This window comes from Plectropomus leopardus, chromosome 18 (genome assembly GCF_026936395.1).
Source record: "Plectropomus leopardus strain MGB_pleo_1.0 chromosome 18, ASM2693639v1, whole genome shotgun sequence".
Taxonomy (NCBI): domain Eukaryota; kingdom Metazoa; phylum Chordata; class Actinopteri; order Perciformes; family Serranidae; genus Plectropomus; species Plectropomus leopardus.
In genome coordinates this window covers 22918051-22939543 of record NC_142193.1, presented here as the reverse complement: position 1 = coordinate 22939543, position 21493 = coordinate 22918051, and the positions used below count along the sequence as shown (strand labels likewise).

The following is a 21493-nucleotide window of genomic DNA, read 5'->3' as shown; positions in this document are numbered from 1 at the left end:
ACTAAATTAAAAAGAGCATTACCAGTGTGTGGAAATACTCTAGTAAAAGTCCCACACAGAACATTTTATTGAGATAAAAGTACAAATGTATGAGCATCAAAATGTATTTAAAGTATAGAAACTAAAAGTACTTACTTTACAGAATGTCCCAATTAAAATTTCTGCCTATTTTACTTCAGTATTTACTGTATCTACTCAGTGCATTAATCTCTCCCACCAAATTTGGGATCAGTTAGAGCTGAGCTCATATGAAATATAAGGTTCAAGTGTATCATCTCACCTTCAGTGTGGCTTTGTTTTGCATTTCTCGTGTAAATGGGATTTGTAACAAGTAACCAGTTTCTTGCTTAATTTTAGGCCATTTCTTGTTGGGTTGCTCATTCCTCTCTCTACAAAGCTCACAAGCCAGTTAGCTCAGGTTTCAAAGGGTTAACCACTTCTGCAGTAAAATGTTTTTTATACAAGAATACATTTCATACGTAGGAGACCTGAGGAGAATATGAAAAATATCCAGATACAGGGTATCTTAAGGTTTTCATTGCCTTCCCACCAGCCTAAGGACTTAAAATGCTGTTAAGTGTTAATATCAGCCATCAGACAGGCCTCAAATTCATGTGGTGCTGCAGCTCCTCACTTTGACCACTGGGGGGGGCAGTTAACACTCATGTTGCATAAAAACACTCAAATTAAGAATCATCTCCGCCTATGGCATCAAAGCAGATGCTTTGTGTGTATTCTTCTTCTGTTCATGTGAGATATCTTTGTGTGATCAGATCTGCTGACTGTCTTAAGACTTGGTCTTGGGGCAAAAGAAGCATAAGATCTCTGTGCCACATGAACTTCTGATGCAACAACTACATCTCCTGGTGACAACTCATTTAATAAATCTTCCCAGATACATTGCGTACCTTCATAGTTCAACCATTAAATTAAGATGTTGGGCTACTGTATCTGATGGGTATTGTGCTGAGAACCACATCTGTGTGTTTGTTGTGGTGTAGCTGAAGCTGTGGTGTGGACACCGCCAATTCCTCGGCCAGTTATAAACAACCGCACACTGTTTGTCAGCGAACGTTCAGAAAGAACAGCTGAACTGAGTTTCACAGATTTGCAAACTGGAGTATAATTGTGAGTGTGTGCTTGTTTTTCTGTGATATAAAAGCAGATGTGTTTTCAGTAATCAGCAGATACAGGTCAACCAAAGGCAACTGCAACCAAACACACTTGTGTAATCTGTGTATGTGTTTATGTACTTGCACTATAGTGAGGACCAAATATGCTTTTTACCAGCAGAGTGAGGACATTTTGGCTTACTTTGGTGTACTTCTTATTTCTTCAAAGGAATGTTTAAGGGCTAAGACTTGGTTTTAAGGTTCAGGTTAGAATTAGGCTTAGGTTAGGATTAGGGTAAGGGTCAGGCATTTAGTTGTGATGGTTGAGGTGAGGGTAAGGAGCTTAGGGAGTGCATCATGTCAGCAAGGGTCCTCTCAAAGGTAGAAGTACAGGGATTTGTGTGTGAGAGAGAGAGAGAGAGAGAGAGAGAGAGACCCTTTTTTTTTTACAACAAACAACAAACCCCTGTGGGTTAGGGTACACAGATTAACCATTTTTACACAGAGATGGCACTATAAGGCTGTTCTTTATGCTGCCTTTGCATTATTACACAGCACCAAACAACAGTAGCATCATGCCACTCCAGTGTGTGATTTTAGATAACATGTCAGAATCACGGAAACAAGAGAGGCATTACATTTAACACAACAGCGTCTGCCTTTAGTGTGAGATATCAAATACACGTTGGAAGCTCTGTCTTCACAATAACATGGCATAACAATCATTTGCCATCCCTCTTTTATGGTAGATGATCTCGTCTTCTGCTCGGAGGGTTAGACATTCCCAAACCTCATTGTTTTCCCTATTTGCAGACATTAACAGATGCTGTTATTCTTTTTTGACTTAGTCGCTAACAACCACTAACTGCTTAATACATAACATATCGTCAAAACGTCACACCTATCTTGTCCACGGTTCCATCCTGCCAGCTGTCCTCAGACTTGCTCTGTTATTTCCTCGGTTGCTAGCTTAACAGCTAGACAACTCTATCTCTCTATTCGGCAATATATCTTTTAAACCTTTTATACACATGTAAGCAGCATAAAGGCATGCTATTCCTGCCTTGAACAGGCAGTCAAAATTGGCAAGAGAGAGAGAGGTATCTTTTTTCTCTTTTTTTTTACTGTAAACCTTTGAGGCTTAGGGTACATTCATAGTCTTTCTCTATCAAACTACCACCATACAACTCTCTAAAAGCTCCCCAATTTTTTTCCTCTGCACTTAAGTCAAAAATCTACAGTAAACACATTGTATTTTTCTAATAAAAGGTGAATGGTTCAATTATTCATCTTCAAAAAAGGGCCATGTATGCAGAACCATGCACACATTAAAATATAAAGGACATTATTAACCAAGACTGGTTGCATCCCAAGAGAAATCTAACCCAGGAACTTCCTCAGGTCAGTATCACCCCACCACACTAATGAGATAATAGTATAGAAAAAGAACGAATATATATAATCCGTGACAGTTGCTTCTCGTGATTTTAATCTAAATTGCATTAAGTTGTATTACACTGTAGAGTGAGGCTTATATACTCATTGAGTCACAGCAGCTGTCAGCTGTGTGTCAGCCGATGAAAGTCTTGCCTATCGCTGGCTGTGAGTCAGAGAATCTGAGCATTTGACTCAGTTTCAACATTTCACTTTGCCCTCTTTTCGCCCTAACTGCAGTTCACTTACTCGGCAGACAGACTGATCTCAAATACTGCCACTTGATCTCACTGTAAGCTATATACAGTAAGTGCGCATTAAGGCTATTGGCTGTGCCAAATATTTAGTTGTCTCCCTGGCAACAAAAACATTTCTATTTTTGTCTGCGACTCAGGCCAGTGTCCCCTGTCACAGACAGACTCCACACCAGCAGGTTACAATGTAACAGCCTCATGTCAACAAATCACTAATTATCCTCACTTCACTAATGTCTGCGACCACTTGTTAAGCATTAAATTAGTTATTGACAGTCTGTAACAACACTTTGACTTCATTGGTTAGTTTTTTCTGGTGGCCTGATTGTATTCGTTGCTCAAAATGTCACTCAGGCTGCAGGAACCTCCCACATTGAATATATCCTGGCAGGGTGCAGTGAGGCGAGGCCCTGCAGCACTCCCACTTCTTTTCGGCTGGACTTGACTGACTACATCTGCAAAGATGATGAAAGTAAGTACCATTTTCCCAACAATATTGTGCTCCTGTATTGCTTTTACTTCATGTATTTTGTGACGCAGGTGGACGAGTAGTGTCAGGTTACATTTTAAAATTGGCACTGACAGCTGGTTGAGTGTCAACTCACTCTCAGAAATTCTGATGAGTCTGAACAGCAGAGTTTAACTAAACCAGCTCAAAAATGTAACTGTCTTTTGCTTGTAAGAGGTCTGGGTTTCTCAGATTGCCTTTTATGGTTAAAATATTCACCACAGAGCAAGCCTGCATGCACATTAATCAATAAAAGTTTTCTCAGCTGCAGCAGATGCATAAAAAATAACTCGGCTGTTTAGGTTATTACATTCTTCCTGCAGAAGCTTTATTAAATTGGAACAGAAACGGTTGTTAACATTTGTTCATTTCATTCATTCTCAGTCTCAATATCCAGAGCTAAATGCTGGCAGCATTGCATTCTGGTCTCTTTGGACTCATAAACGGAGTAGATTACAATGAAGGCCCTGTATCATTCTAGCTTTCTGTTGGCTACAGTTGTAAACTTGTTTTTGGAAAGGGCACAACGAAGTGGGGGTAGCGGGTTTAAATCACATTAAAGGATAAAATGAAATAATGTCATGATGTGGAGGCTGGAACAGATGCTGAATGTAATTCTTAAGTTTACCTCTTGGAGTGAACAAGTCAGCTGTGGTACATTGTGGAGGCCTTTTTCATGTATTTTTAGCATTGAATGTCACCTACATTGTAAAGGATCAATTTTGTATTGAAATGTAGAAATTCCAGCAAAATGACAGTTGTTTATAGTGGAGTAATTCATTAAAATAGTTTCTTCATGTATTTGTGATCAGTTGGTAGCCGGATTTTGTCACTCTGTCAGTGAGAAGTGTAATGAAATTGGCATCTCTTAGACAGTACAGTAGCCAGATTCCTTCAGACAGTGGTGTATGGCAGAGATGCAGAGTGACTGCCAGATCAGCCCAGCCCCACAAAGCTCAAGCCCCAGTGCCATGAGTTATTTGCACAATTTACATTTGGACTCTAACATGGAAAGAATGTCATACCCCTGTCATTCTATCCCATTACCCTCCCTTTCATTTCAAATTTGGGTGGGATTGGACTCCAGATGTATCCTACCAAGTTCTGCCAGAATCAACAAACCACCAGCAACATGGCACTATATGCATTTATTTCAGTCTAAGGACTATTTATAGAGACCATCAGGCGTACAAATTTACTAGAAGTCATCGGGGAAACTCTGCCATTCCACTCCAATTCCTGTGCAAGTTTGTCTGCCGGGCCATGTTAATCATTATGACCCTGAACTTTATCAGCTGAATAAATTGCCTTTAGTTATTTTTGGTGAGGAAGTCTGGCCTTTTGTTGACTGTGTGCAGGGGTGTAGCAACAAAATCTGGGCCCTGGGCATAAGGAGTCTCTGTGGGTCCCACCCTTTCTTTTCTTTCCCTTTTTTTTTTTCAAGGAACCCTGACTTCCCTGTCTTGGGGAAAGACATGCCAGTTTACGTTGGTGCTCCAACAGATTAAGCACTTGCTCAGCTTTAGCTTCATTTAGAGATAAATCCTAGTGCAGGGGTGGACCAAGGGCTCATTTACACTCTGCATTAGATACGTATACAGACACAGCTTATGGATATGGGTGAAACAGAGTGGGACCACCGGAGATTTTGAGGGCAGTGTTGTATAGTTCAAGTGAAATACAACCATAGGGGATGATAAGACATTTTTAAAATAGCTGAATGGAACAAATTGATAATATTGTGAAAAAATTCACAACATGTATTTTAAGACCTCAAAGACCATTACCATTTACAATGCTGCCCCTGAAAAGGTACATTATTTCTACTGAATCATTTGACTCCCGCCCTTTAGTGCCAACTATTGACTCTGTCTTTGCTAACCTAAAGGATGCATGGAAATATGATTGCAGTGACGTTTACAGCATTTGAAACAGACGTATCTATTTTCAAAGAAAGTATTAGAAAAAATTAGACCATTTTGTGCCTTTAAGGGGTGAGAGGAACCTCAGAGAGCTTCCACTATTTTTTAATAGAAAGTTCAGTCTTTCAGCTGATTTAATCAACCAATTTAATTAAGCTATGGCCCTAATTACTTTAAAAAAAAAAAAAAAAAGCAAATAAAACTACATTTTTCATTCCAGGCTTCTCAAGGACCCCGTTCCCACTGGGGTCTTTAATCAGTCCCACTTTTTCCTCCACTTCAACGCTCCTCACTTTATCCAACATTAAGATTAGCAAGGATTCTGTCTAACAGCTGCAGTGCATTAAAACTCACACATAAAAATTCTCGCTACTATCCCTTGAAAAGTTGGCACAGCTCAACCTCTGAAAACCACAGATAAAATGCAATTTGTTGTCAAATAAAAATCTTAAGTATTTTTGTATCTTTCAGGTCCAATTCTGTTGCTGGTTAAGATGAGTTTTAGGCACTGTGCAGTGGAGACAGAAGCTAAAAACAAGGGTGTAGACCTCTATATGAAGATCAGCATTTATAACAAGATTTTATACTATTACATCAAGGTCTGCATAAAACAATGAGTTGTGGGATGGGCTAATCAAAAGGTCTGAGTGACGTCAAAGGAAACCCAAGACAAGCTATAAAATCTGATTCAATCTGCCCTAATCCCATCAACACCCCAAAGACTGTATGCCCAGATGAGTAGCTCAAAGAACTACATACACACAGGGATCTGTTAATCATCGTAAATGGTTTGTCCCAGTACAGAGTAGATGCCACAAAGAACAGCAGGACGGATAATAATACATTAAATTAAAAAAAAGTGCAAAGGATAAAAAAGATTATCTAAAAAAGACAATAAAAGCTTAATTTGTGTCTGATAATTTTCTGTTGACGTGTCACTTTATTTCTGACCAGAAGACACATAATTGCAAAATGCTGACAGCTTGTGTTTCAGGCTGCCCAGAATCACATGTTTCCAATGTCTCATAAATTTCTACTTTGGGCCACATGTTTAACTATATGGTGAAAAATTGTAAACCCTCAAAAGGCTGCTATGTTTGTACTTGTTGTCGTTGGCGATAGTTAACAGTTCCCTAGATACATCATTTGACAAACTGACAGGATGTAAAACAACGGCAACTGTGTTTCACAGCCATATAATAGATTGCTCAAGAATAATTTCCTAATCGTGGCACAGCTCAGTATTCCCTTGCCACATGTACAGTAGCAACTGAACTGAGGATTGCCGCGCTCAGCCTTTTTTTCTCCATCTTGTACTTGACATCCAGTATTGCACTTAGGAAAATATTACTCAGTTCAACAGTCATCCCTTGTCGTTATTCAACATTTTTAGCCTCTGCCAAAATCTGCTTAGAGAAAAAAGGGCCTTGGCAATGATAGGACAGGAAAGAGCTGGAATCTTTGACCAGTCGGCCGATGGGAGTATAATTGAAAACACATGTTGGGTAATTTTAAAGGATGAAGTAAGGATTGGGGAGTTCTCTGAGGCTGCTCATGGTGCTGTTTCTTGTCTGGTGCTGCAATAATAATTGGATCTAGTAAAATCTCATTGTATTTCCACACAACAACGCACTGTATCCCACCTCTGTTTTTCTGCACAGGGTATGATCATTAAGAACATGTCCTTCAAGGTCGGGCAGCACATGACCATTGTTGGAGTCGCCAAGCCTGATGCTACAAAGTAGGTACTAATTACAGATGTAAGAGAGGGTGACTTAGGCTAATTAAACATGTTTTTCTACAAGGGTGTAGGTGTTGTTTCAATACTGGGGGGACATATATGAAACTTTGAGCATCAAACTCTTAATTTCCTGCATTCTGGGGAATTTTTACACATCATTTTTTTTGCATTTTCTACATTTAGTTAGGGCAGAAATGTCTTTAAATTAATTAAAATAAATGTTCTATACAGTCATGTTTTTATATCGAAGGGACTGTATATAAGGATGGACGACACATATCCACTTATTTCCACTGTACACACATAAATCCAAAATATCCCGAATACAGCAGCTGCCATCATACGCAGGCAAAGATGTCATTTGGAGCCATATGGTACAGCCTCACTGTACTCAACCAATTCACACAAACTCACGTCCGCCTTGCCCCGCTGGTCACTTGTGGCTGCAGGTTGATTGGCTTTCTTGGTGTGATCAGTGAATCAGTTGCTCCTAATACACAAAATTAAACAAATGGAAGTAAATATCTGGTCACATATAGTGGACACACACCGTTAAAGTAGTAACACACCAAACTGACATCAGAGGACTAGCAGGGATGAAAGCCCCCTGCTGTATTGCCTCACGTCGCCGTGTCTTGACCAAACTGATGGCCAACAAGCACATATGTTCTGCACCTGCATGAGAGGAGCTACCCCTCCATACCAGCAGCAGACAGTGGTCGCCTGTAACAGGCTTTCAAAAAAGGAAACAGGAAGACCGCCATGACCCTAGTTAGCCAGTTAGCACATTAACTCAATATTTACTGTGGTAACGAGGGCCACAGACGCAGAATTACCTAAAATGACAGAATCTCTCTTGGGGAAAAATGTATTTGATGTGACCCATCCAACAGTATTGTGGGGGCGGCGTTTGTGACATATATTGCAGACTATAAACAGTCTTTAGTGAGGGGGTGTATATGTGCACATGCTCTAAATATTGAGGGGGACATGTCCCCTGGAACCCCCCCCCCCTTAAATTTACACCTATGTTTTTCTGTGTTTGGCTCTTTTGTTTTCTGTAGTTATTTAGTTTTCCCAGTGGGATGCATTGACCAAACTCAACACGAGGGCCACTTTTTATAAACACACGAGGATGGAGGTGGAATCTATAATCACTTACAGACAGTGACTACCTATTAACTTCCCCTCAGTAATGTGGGGGTGATGAAACTAATGGTTAGCTGATGAAAAGAGCAGCTACATAACTGCCAAGGTTGTCTCAATATTTTGTGCACTTTGTGTCCCCTTGTCCATTTTAAATCGAAGCACTGGTATTAAAATGTAACAAATCTGCTGTTGCGACACAGTTTTGCAGTGAATATTGGCCCCAGCGAGGAGGAAATTACCATGCATTTCAACCCTCGTTTTAATGCCCACGGAGACGAGAATACGGTGGTCTGCAACTCCTACCAGGGAGGGAACTGGTGTGAGGAGCAGCGTGAGGGAGTCTTCCCTTTCCACCTGGGAGAGGAGTTCAAGGTATGTCCCATGCCTCTTTCTGCCTGTGAGTGACCTCTGTTGGAAAACTTGCATCACTGTGCCTCTGAGAACTTAAATCATTTGAGCACAAATTTGTGGACTTACAGAGATCTGTGACAGCTACATGAATTTTTCATCAGATAGACTATTTTTAGGTGCTTATAATGATATGGTACAGCATGCTTGAGCTTATATTAATGAAATTATGCTTCCTCTTTTTCTCTGTCTTTCACACACATCCTACCATCTAGATCGTCATTGAATTCACCCCTGCAGAGTTCATACTGAATTTATCAGATGGTTCTACAATCCACTTCCCCAACCGCATGGGTGCAGAGAAGTACTCTCACATCAGCTTCGATGGCGAGGCCCGCATCACAAGCATTGAGATCAAATAAACCTCCCAGGAAATGCAGTTTTTCTTTTTCAATTTGTCCAGCATAGCCCCAGCGTTTTATGTTCCTAAATACCATGTAGCAGTAGTGCCTTACATATTTTGTCTTATGCAAGAATTTAGCTTGTTGGCTGGTGCAGATACAAGCAAATACACACAAAAAGATGCATAAAGAACATACAAGTCATAATGGTCAGATGTGCAAACAGAAACAATGTACATTTTGTAACTGCATGTCCTTCCTGCACACTTGACAGAGCTGCTGACTGAAAGCAAACCAAACATGAAGTAGTCCCAAAGCTCATGTTATCTGACTGTTATTTGCTTTGCAGTTTGCAGTGTTTAGCTGAAAAGTGCCACAGAAAATGCGATCCATTGTTCTGGTGCCTTGAAATGCTGCATGCTCTCTAGTTTTTCCTACCAGACATTCCAGATATATAACTGAGTTAAATGCCTGCCTTTACAACATGTATTAAAGCACGTCCTTGATAAAGATGGACTTTGGTGAGTCATTAAACTTGTTTAACCAGCATTTTCTTTCAAAATGCCTTTCCTTGCCCAGCAAAAGTGCTCTATTGAAAAAAATCAAAAAATGTATTCTTCCTCTTTTCTGTAGCTCTATTTATCAGTCTAGAATGTTTTGGAGTGAGTTGCAGAGTGTTATATTAGTAATAGTTCCTACATTAAACTATTTACAACAGGAACTGGATCTTGGTTTCTGGAAGGAAACATAGCTTTTGGGTGCAATCTAGTTCCATTATATTGGAGAGAAGGCAGACATCTTTACAGCTGATATTTCCAACACTCTGCAACTCACACCAAAACGATCTAAGACTAATTAATAGTACCCCAAGTAAGAGGAAACAAATGTATTTTGATTTTTGGGGGTTCACTTTTCCTTTAAGCTCATAGTAGTGAAACATGCAAACCAACCGGCCATAAACCAACATGTCAATCACTCAAATAATTCATCATCCATTAGAAAAATACAATGTTTTTTCTGCTCTTTTTACCAGCAGGTTCTCCCAGTGAACAAGACATGAATCCTCAAGTAATTAATCCAATTTCAACACCGTAAAAAAAAAAAAAAGATAAATGATTCAGCAAGGCTTAATCTTGGTTCACTTTCTTGTTCTGTAAATCATTTTTGTTCATGTACCTCACACACAAGTGAAACACACACACACAAAACTTGCCATGTTAGCCAGTAGATGTCACCATTGCTATATTAATACAATGTATTTGAGGCTGCTGAGGAAATGTTTCATGTCACACATATGTAACAACATTTAAGTGACTCTTGAATGTTTGTAGGTATTATTTCTCAGCCTGAGAAATTGCTGTGTATGTGGAAATTGTTTGACCAGTTTTTCTGCCATTAGCAGAATGTATGATTCCATATTAATTAAACATATTTCATCTATTTCTTGATGGTCTTGAAAGGATATACATGTACAGTAATTAGGGAAACTGAAAGGACTCTTGTAATTGAGTAAAAGATGGTATAGCTCAATACTGTGAAGAAGATAGTGAAGTGCTATCTTTAAAAACAATAGCTAATAAAATCTGACGGCTCTATTGATCTATCCCTGACCATAATAATGTGTTCAACATGCATGAGATGGTACGGTGATGAAAATGAAAATCAGAACAAGGCATAAATCTCTGCAGCAGTTTCAGCCAGGCACCATTTTTATGTGTGTGTGTGTTTGAGAGACTCGTGAGTGTTATTATAATCTAATCTGATGTAACAGAAGGCAATGTGTGTGAGGCTGATTTCAGGAGTGATGGATAGCAAAGAGGAGGTGAAGAGCAGAGTTTATGTGTGAGAACAGGTTCCCACTGCTCTGATCCTTCAAGACAAAGACTGATGGAATCGTGCGAGATGACCTTTCTCTTTCTCTCGTTTGTCTGGACTCATTAACAGCAGCGTGATGTGAGTGTGTCTGCAGCTTTGATGCCGAACATACAGGTGCGTGCGTGTGTGCATGTGTGTGTGTGCGTGTGTGTGTGAGGTAATCAGTGCCCTGAAGCTCCCTGGCAGTGTCAAAGGTGCTCTCTCTGGAGGAGGAGATTTTGTTGCCATGATGACCACAATTCAGTCCCTCTGCTCTATTTCTATCCCCACATCTCTTTCCGTCTCACTTGCTCTCTTTTCCCTTCTTCACTTGCTCTAAATTTCTATTTTTTACTTTTTTCAATTGGTGTTGTAGTATGGGGAAGTGAGACTGATTACCCAGGACCTGTATGGAAAGGGGGCCACCAAGAAACCTGGAATGAAAACTCTGGTTTTATTTGCAATTTTTAATTAGTGTCTTAACTAAATTTAACTTGAATTAATTGGTTGAAAAACTGAACTTTTTAAAGAAGAATTAGTGAACGCTCTCTGAGGCCCACCTCGCCAGCCTGTTCTCATTCCCAACTCACCAAATACTGCAGCTTGATGAGTGATTTTGGCATCAGACACCGACACAAAAACACCTTTCGTGGCAGTGTGATATGTGGCATCTGTTCATAACATGGCTGGGCAACAACTTTTGTGGCAGTATGATATGTCGCCAGGCTACTTCAGTTTATACCTTTTGCACTGGCATAATATGCAGCCAGGAGGTGCCAGTTTATGATATGGTCAGATGGCACCTTTTGTGGCAATATGATACACCACTAAATGGCAACAGTTTCAAACACAGCTGGTAACAATGTAATGTAAGGAGATGGAAATTCTCTATATATAGATTGGGTGTGAGGGGAGGTGGATGGGTTCAACAAACCAGAGACTTAAACTTGGGAGCTCGCTGTTCACGTCTCGTATGAGTGTTGACCAAACTATGATATATTTTTATAAACTTAAACATATTATTTTATTGCCTAAACCTAACCACATGTCTTTGTTGCACAGGGGACTAAATGTAAATATGAGGTGTTTTACTGATGTTGTAAGTTTATTTTAACAGTGGCTGTATGCAACTGATGGGCTACTGACCAAGCAGCAATATATGAGGAATTAGGCTTCATCTGCCCCTGCACCAAGATTAGTCTCTAAAAACAGCTAAAGCCGAGTAAATGACTGCTTATGCTGCTGGAGCACAGCCATACACTGTCATGTCTTGCCCTAGGGAAAGGAAATCAGTGTTCCAAAAATAAAAAAGAAAGGAAAGGAAGAGAAAGCGAACTGACTTTGTAAGAAAAGAAAAATTCAAAAGGTGTGTGAGAGAGAAATGATCAAGAGAGGTGAGCAGGGGGGCCAAGGAGACTGCTTATGCACGGAGCTCAAAATTTGGTGCTACGCCCCTGCCTGTTTCCAACATCTTCCCGTTCTGATTCTTTTCTCTTTCTACCTTTCTCTCACGACTCCTTTCTCTCAGTCACCCCTCAGCTGTAACCCATCCCTCTTCCCGCACTCTTAATTGGAAATAACTCATTTGAACACTTCCCCTCTTCATTATTTTGTGGCAGCCAAGATCGATACCCAGGGCTGTGTTGTTGGTGTACTAACGTGTTTGTGTTTGTCCTGCATCTACTTAGATAATTTGAGCAAGGCTGGAGACTCACCTCTACCCCTGACTCCTTTTGTTCACTCTTACGCATACTGATAACAAATAAGGTGGTGTTTGTGTGTGGACTTGATTGACCAGTCAAAAGATGGGCAAGTGTGTGTTGTTTAGACGCCGTGATGCTTGGTTGAAGGACAACCCTCCAGCCTTTCCACACACATCCAATCAATCACGTTAGGGCTTTGATTAACACATTCAAATCACCTTGTTTATAGTAGGCCCTGGAGGAAAACACACAAACACACACTGATATAAATGTGTGTGATTTAAGCAAGCAGACAGCAGGCATATGCCGATGTTGTCAGCCCTCTGACTCTATTTCATGCGATGAGCACTGCGGATGTTTAACACATCCCTGTGTTTCCTTCACCTGTGCCATGTCACTTATGCAGTGTGTGTGAATAAATGCGCTGAAATGTTGTGGAATGGAATGATTCACCTCAGCTTACATAAAACCTTTGTCTATATTTAGCGCCAGCATGACTCCAGATTTCTGCACCGAAGCTATCAGCCACACATTGAGATGTGCGTGGGCCCGCCCTGAGCTGACTGCGGTCCTGGATTCATGTTCTGCGTGGCTGCCTCACTTCAGGCTCTGTTTTTCTCTCTTTTTTTTTATTTTTATTTTTTATCTTGGCAACATGATAATACAAAAACTCAAGAGAACCTGTTGGGTTACAGCATCGTGATAGTGTTACCTTTGGGGGCTTAGATAAAGATTGGAGTTTATTTATTTGTACAGAAACCATCAAATGAAAACAAAAGAAAGAGAACATAACAGCTGTGAAAGAAGAAGACAGACACACGGGTGGGCTTGTAAGAGTTGTCCCAGAAGAGCACTAAAAATCAAGTCCCACACAGAGAACAACGGCGAAAAAACAATAAAAACAACAACGGACAAATAAATGTGAGTTCCCTGTGTGTGGAGGGACAACAACTGAGGGTATGTGTAAGATAAGAGGGACACAAAACAGACACTTGTCTGTAGAGATGTTGGTTTATATGAAGATTAAAATGGGTAGTGTATGGATGATTGAATTTTGCAACATAAAATTTAATGAAGCAAGCATTTATGTAAATGCAGATGCCAAACATTATAGAACAAACAGACATTTTGTGGATTATCTCAAACATTTTCTTCATTCCCTACAAATTAGCTAAAAGCTTTTACCATGCAATCTTTTTTTCAGGGCAACGTTTTATCTTTTGTTAGTTGTTGAGTTGACATCACATGAAACATTTCTCATCATCAATTAAAGGGGAATATTGCCCATTTTTCAAAATTAAACTTGTTATTCCAATGCTTGCAAGACAGTCCAAAACCATTAGCTGACATGAACAGCTATTACCAAAATCTAACGGAGTGCTAAAATTCAAATTTGTGATGTTATCAAGTATAAAGTCTGGAGCTGCCCCAGAGACAATAAATTGAGGAAGATGCTCTCGATGACTCTGAGAGCAACCAGGGAAATATTCATATATAATATATAGACACATTTCTGTCTCAGAGCTGAAAACACTTCAATAAAGAATAAAGCTTTTTGGGGTATAAAAAAAGAAAACAAACTTTCTGAGAGAGGACAAAATCAGGCACCCGTTCATTGTCTATGGAGCAGCTCTATAATTCTCTACTTCATTATATAAAGCATTTTAGTATGACCTAAGTATGATTTTGACTTTGCGTTCTTTCATATCAATTTTACTTTATAAAGCAGAATCCATTTGGAAAATGAAGAAGACCTTTGCTTGCCTTACGTCTATTTTCCTTTGTTTCTTCCTTTTTTAAAAAATAATTTATTCAACTTAACCCCCATGGCATATTTGTTTGAATTTTGCACGATGTTTATTGCTGCTGTCAAAACAGGTGATTTGTGCAATAGCTACAATTTGTTTAATAAAGTTTATTAAAAAAAAGACTATAATGAGGTGAAAGTAACACACCCTACCGTCAATCCAAAATTGTACTTTTATCTCAAGTTGACCTATTGTGTTTCAAAGTAAGAACAAAATTCACGAGGAAGCATGATAAAATGCGAGCTGCAGCAGAGAGGACGCTGCTGGTGTGTTTGTGGTCATAGGATAGCAGACTACTCTGGAAAACATAGCCTACATGTTTAACCTTGTAACCTTGCATTTATGCGGTGTCAAGTCGAAACAACTACTAGAAAAATTGGCGAAAATTCAAAAATGAAGCCATTTTCTTTGTCGCATCCCATGATGTTTCTACACGATTAACACTCATGAACACACAAAAGTCGGAAGTGCGACTTCCAAAAGAGGGAAAACAGGACCATCCAAGGAGCACCTGAATGCAGCACGAGTTAACCGGCCAGGTGTCTGGGGCGTTAGTAGTAGTGAACGGTACCAAAAAAAACACCATAGTGGTGCTTTAAAAATGAGGATGGCGCTATAATGGGTTGTAGTTGTAGTTAGAATCATTTTATCTCGGCAGAGGGATAGTTGAAAAAAAGTCGCATCTAAGTTTATCACTAATTTTTGCTCCACCCGGCCAGAGTGCGAAGTGACAAAATCAAATACACCCATTCAGGTTTACGCTAGGACTAGTCAAATAGGCTACTAAATGCTGTCCAGCTAATGGTAGTGAAACTTTCAGGACATTTCTACGTTCATTGAGGAACTTTTACCGTCGGTGAAGTGTGAGCCCTTTCTGCAGTTCATGACAATAATGTCTGTCACAGTGTCGACTCATTTTGAGCTCAACATGTTTGGAAATTTGGAGGAACGTGGTGGGCCAGAGAGGCTAAGTGGACTGGGATAAAAAGCCTGAAGAGCCGGTGGTGATGGTGGAGGACTTTGCGGCGCCCAAGACTCCCCAAATGACTTTCACACAGGTAAGAAAAAGTAAATAATTGTAACTGACTTTACAAATGCATTGTCAATGGACGCAGCGTTGTGTGGGTTGCTGTCTTTTTACTTAAATGTGAGTCTGTGCTTTGCAACTCGTCGAGTTTATGTCGTCGTTATCTTACATGGGGCTGTTTGTGTTGGCTGCCTCTGTGAGGCTTTCTGTTGAGAAAGTGTGTTTAATGTGTTACACCCGCCGCTGTGTCCATAGCTCTCTTTGTTTATTGTCGGTCATTGTTTTGTCCTAGTTTTGTGGGGCTATACCGAGGAAGCTGGTCGTTTATTTATAACTGATAATTTGTGTGCATAGGCTGCAAATATTTGTCTTGGACAGGAGGAGAGGCCAGTATTTAAAAAAAATCCAAAGCTGCATTATACTGTGGGATGTGTTGTTTTCGTGATCAGAATATGTTCTCTTTATTAATATCAGTGTGTGAGAAACAGTGCTGGACAAAGTATACAACTCTAAAACTACGTCCAAGTATACTTCTAGTAAAATATTAGCCCAATACTAGTGAAAGTTGCAAGCCAAAATATTACTTAAAGTAGGTATATTTGCTTTTAAAATAGCCTTCTTAAGTATTAAGTACCTTTTTTAATCTCAACACATTGTTTTATATTGTCTCAATACATTTACACAATGAAAATCCACTGAATGCACTGACTGGTTTGTAGAACCTGTAAAGCTCGTTAAATATGTTGCAAACCAATAGAAGTGCCTATAGAAACACAATTTGATTAATGAACCACTATTGCCTTTAAAAACAAAACAAAACTGCAGTTCTTTTTTGTCTCTGATTTAACTAACTGCTAGTTTAAAACAAAAGTATTTTCATTTTCTGACCAATTCCTTGTCTGTCAAACTATGGAATTGCTGTAGATGCAGCTTTAAAAAAACAAAACCAAAAAAACAAAACCCCAAACATGATAAAAAAAACAGCCTACCTTAACATCCCAGTTTCACGTTATAACTGTTCCACAGCAACTCATCTAGACAGAAGAATCTGACTATATATCATACGAATTCACAACTAAAAATAAAAGTCAGACAATGTTTAAGTTTGGGGTAATATTTTAAGTCCAAAATTGAACTTCTTTTGCTGCCACTACCCCCTCCAAAAAAACCCTGTACTTAAGTACAGTACTTAAATACATGTACTTCGTTGCTGTCCACTGGTGATAATGGATTCTCTGTTCAGCCTAGCGTCACACAGGGAAGAAACTTACCTGCAACTTGATATTCAGAACAGTATGACTGACATTGATATTCTTTGGTTGTGCACTGTAGCTGATAAAACCTGAGCTGAGCTGTGACCTGGACACACAGCTTGATTCTCAGGCAAGTACCATATAAAATGTCCATCTATAAATATCTGTCAAACTGAGAGAGCCCTTTTGTACACTTATCTTTATTTGGTGACATTAAGGGGCTTTGCTGGAATACAGCAGTGGATTGTTGTTACTGTTTACTTTAAAATTAGTTGGGGTTTTTTGCCAGTGTGAACAAACAAAAAAATGCTTGTTTGTGTTTAATTGGCTTCTGTATTTGTGATGAATTCACTGTAGCAGTCAATCCGCAGAGGTGGAAGCCCGGGGGAGCTTTCCGTTTTGTCCCGGGCAAACCGCAGAACAGCCCTGACAGCTTGGAGAGTACACTGTCATTGACCTGCCCTGGAGTGATTGTCTCTGGGTGTGTGTGTGTGTGTGTGTGTGTGTGTGTGTGTGTGTGTGTGTGTGTGTGTGTGCTCGCGTGTGTGTGTGTGTGTGCAGACGTGTATGCACAGCAGCACAGGTGACCTTTTACACAGAGTAAGCCCTTTCAAACATCAAGTATCACTTCTTAGCTGCACTGCACATATCTGGGTTATAAATGAGAACCAGTGTGATCAAACTGATTGTTACAGCCCACAGAAGAAGCGGAGTGAAATAACTGAGGCAGATGGAGCTTTTTTTTTCAATTGCTGACTGGTTTTACAACATCACAGGGCATACTTTTGTATGATGTCCTACAAAAATGCAAACAGTTGCACCCCATGAATGATTTCATGCCCTTAACATAGTTACGCTGTTAATATAAAGTTATGGAGGTTAGGTTTAAGCAAGTAAAGTTACTGTGGTTAGGTTAAGAAAAAAAACATGCTGAGGATGTACCTTAAAATGAGAAGTTAACACAGTTCTGAACATGCGTCTGTGTGTGAAAATACCAGGGTAAAGTCTGGTTGTGTGTCTCAGTTGTCTGTTCCACCAGTCGAGAGTGGAGACTGAGCTCTGGTGGTGTGTGCTGTGCACTACATACAATGAGCTTAATAGAAAGAGGAGCGGTTGTATTTTTGACGGTACTGAATAACATACCTTCGGGATTTCTAAATACCTGGTGCATCATAATACCGTGATGCTGCCTTAGCCTAGTCAGCGCATTGGTCACGTGATTGCAGCCTTCCAAAATACATGGATTATGCATGGATTATTGGCTCATGATTACGAGATATGTTCGAATTTGGATGCATTACTTTTTGTAGAACGAAAGAAGAGTTTATGTTAACAACCTGGAAATATATATATACTCAATGTGTGTGTGTGTGTGACAGGGAGAGAGAGACTGTGCTCCTGTAATGCAGAGTCAGTCGCCTATAATCTCCAACCAGATTTGTAATGCACCTCACACACTTTGTGCCAAAGTCACTCACACTGTTTACTTGATTTGTCTCCTGGGCTGGAATAAAGCTCATCAGCGTAACGCTAACAGAGATGCATTGACTATCTGACCGGTGTGATTTCAGTGACTTTTACAGTAATCTAAAGCACACAAACATCAGGACCAGTGGTTTGGTGCTACAGGCTAAACTGAGATTGACCTCTAGTATCAATATCTGAAAACTAATCCGCAAGAACTGATATTGAATTCTAAAGTTTCAGCCTCTTCTGACATTGTAGGGTGAAGGTGAACGTTTGCTCTGCACCTTCCGGGTGTTTGGCAGGAAGCAGTGACCCGGCTGCTCAGTCAAATCCCTGCAGGCTTTTACTATAAATGTTCAGTGTTGCATACAAGCTATAGACTTGTGTGCAACACTGAACATTTAGCATTTATTCTTTCACCAGTGGTGATTAATTCTTCTTAGTAAGTGTACCAGTTTCTCATGGACGTAGAATTATCTGCCAGTGTCCCCTGTTTATGCCTGAGGCGTATTCACTCATTTTACAAAGTCACTTTGGAGAAATGTGTCCGCTAAATCCCTAAATTCTAAATTGAATTTGGGCCAGACACGGCAAAGCAGAAATAATGGTATTGCAAGTCAAGCCTCCATTACAATGCATTGATCTACATTTATGTGCAAGCCAATGGGATTGTAAATTTACCTCTACTTAGCATGTAATGAGTCACACAGGCCATGTCTTCATAATATAAATGCCAAGTCCACCCTGAAACAGAATTTGCATTTAATGTCCCCATAAACCTGGACAGCACAGTCACGGTGCTGCAATATTTTCTATTTGACCACCTCTTGATTCCAGTGAATTAAACTACTGATCTATTATATGGTCCATCAGGCAACTATTGACGCTGAACAGAAAATTACATTTCCTAAGTGCTTATTTAATGCTCACAGTCACCAAATATTCTGGGAATTTTTTATGTACCCTTAAAATCAAGTTAATGGTGGGCTAAATTGTGGGAGTTTGATGATTCATATTTGAAATGCGTCTGTAAGGACAAACAATATACTTTTCATCCAGGTTCTCCTCATTCTAACAGTTCAAGAATAAAAGAAGATGCCTCATAAACATATTTTTTTTGTCTTTCGACGTTGTGAGAGCAGAGCTGTCAAATGAAACATTGTTCAAAATGACAAAACTACGCTGACGGACCTGACAAACGCATTGTGATTGTGGGTGTGCGTCAGTGATAAAATAAAGCATAAGGAGCCCTAAGCTTGGTGATGGTGTTAATCCAGATCACACCCTTGTTAATTTGCTTTCTGTCAACTGCAAACACAGCAAGAGAGTTTCAAGCTGAATGTTCCTCGGCATCCTCTTCCCCATCTGTCTGTTTAGTACGATGTTGGCTTGCTTTGTGTAGCAGCTTGCATACACATGTCTTCCTTATTGTCTCCCAGTTGCTTTCATTTATAAGTCACTTCCATCCTCTTGTATTACAATGAGCTACTTTCACTAGCATGTGTGTTTTTAAGTGCATGCAGCGAGCGTGTGACAGTCTCCTGTGTTATTGTGAAACGTGCTGTGAGGAGATTTTTGTTCAGGAAAAGGAGGTTTTAGTTACCTCAGGGTGTCTAATTCAGTTAAGTTTGCCTTCAGTAGCCTGACTCTCATAAACCAGTAACTAATCACATAATATTTAAAAGAATAAAAAGTGAAATGATGTGAAATACAAGATGCCCTACCTTTTAGCCAGCACTCCATTAACTAAGTGAACATGAGCAGTACATTTCAAGCTCTATCTATTTAGAGGTTTTTAATTTTTATTTCTTTCTTTTGTTGTGTAAATGCCTATTACTGTGTGTTTACTGACAGACAGCATGCTGGCCAACCTAACATGATGCTCATATGGATGTATCAAGAGACCTGGATACAGAAATTGCAGTGGCGCCCCATTTGTTTCGATGAAAGTTGCTAAGTGGCGCATACAGTCAAAAAAGCTCTTTTTCCTAAGAATTAAATTACCCAGATGATCTGCACCATTGGGGCCACAGAGCAAGTGCACCAGAGACTTCTGCGGGCCAACAAAGCTACTTTCAATTTAACCTCTTATGAGTTGTGGGGGACGGGAGCCTATCCCAGCTCACACTGGGTGAAAGGTGGGCTCTGCTAACATGAATGGGGGAAAAGATGATTTAATCTTGCAGCTCTTCCTTACTTTCCAAATGTTATCGGACCAAATGGATTAAATCCTGATAGGGAAACTAGTCATTTTCGTGGGGGTTGTGATACTAAAAAAATGTATCTAGTGATTGACAGATATCTCTTTCCCAATGTAAGTCGGTGGGGAAAAGTGTTTTTGGACCAACTGGCATCACATGACGGACCTGGGAGTTGTAATTCCACTGTTTGGCCACTACAAAGATTGGCTTCAAAATCCAGCACACTTTCTGGAGACCTGGGTACCTATCCTCTGATGTCCACTGGTAAGCTAGTGTTAGCCCTGACACGGCCAACCATTTTTGTTGGGTGGGAGCTAACTTGCTAGTGGTCCTGCTCATTTGGTAATTACTGACGGTAATGCATATTGATGGCAGGACTGCGTTGCTGTGGAAACATGGTGGCAAACTTCCGGTCTCCCCTCAGGTAGTCCTGGTGAGTAAGTGACTTCATTTTGAGCTGCAAATACCTTTTAGCATTTTTAACTATGTTAGCACCTCTAGCAGTGCTGACACTTCTAACTGTGCTAACAGCACAAACAGTGATAGGCCTAATACATTTAACAATGCTAAAGGGGCTTTGTGTCTCAAAATTGAGCCTTATTCTACAGAGGAGACCTCAGGGGAGACTGGAGGGTGAGGGCAAAATGTTTCCATAGCTACACGGTTTGGGCAGGATGGCTTAACTAGTGGTAATCACCAAATGAGCGGCGCCGCTAACTTGTTCCCATGAGACTGGGTTTGTGTGCAGGGCAGTAAACTGAAGAGTACTGACATACATAACCAGCATAGACTGTATAAATAATCGATGTAGCTACCGTGATGTCATCCACTGGTTTGTGGACTGCCATTTTGACGCTTTAAGTTTGCCATTTAAGCCATCGACATCTTGGTTTTGTGGAGCCACAAGTGACTATATTTGGACGAGAGGCTGGAGCTGTGGAGGAGCGGGGGGTGGATCTGACTGGAAGCTGAGGACATTTAGCAGACAGCCTGGGTCTCAAGCAGCCCCACCCTTAAATATACCTAACATTGGGCTTTAAAAAAATGTAAACAGCTGAATTACATAAAAATTCCCCCCTGCCGTACGGTTTTCATAAATGTTTATATTAGCTATCAAGACCAAAGCAGTTTTTTTGTAAACATGTTTGTTTCTTCTGTAAAGTTGGACATTTTAACATAGGGGATCTATGGGGATTGACTCTGTTTTGGAGCTAGCCTCAAGTGGCGGTTTGATGAATTGCAGTTTTTGGCATTTCTGCATTACTTTCATTTTTCAACCTCGCAGATTTCCACTTAGTAACGAGTCGAAAA

The 21493-nt window shown here is 40.1% G+C and overlaps 1 protein-coding gene across 1 annotated transcript; it reads left to right on the top strand.

Moving 5' to 3' along the window:
• The first annotated feature begins 3145 nt into the window (after positions 1-3145).
• On the top strand, positions 3146-9379 carry lgals2a (lectin, galactoside-binding, soluble, 2a). Its single transcript, XM_042504964.2, has 4 exons — positions 3146-3272; positions 6892-6971; positions 8321-8492; positions 8744-9379. Exons 1-4 carry the CDS (start codon positions 3264-3266, stop codon positions 8888-8890), a joined length of 408 nt encoding a protein of 135 aa, XP_042360898.1. The 5' UTR covers positions 3146-3263; the 3' UTR covers positions 8891-9379.
• The last annotated feature ends 12114 nt before the right edge of the window (positions 9380-21493 follow it).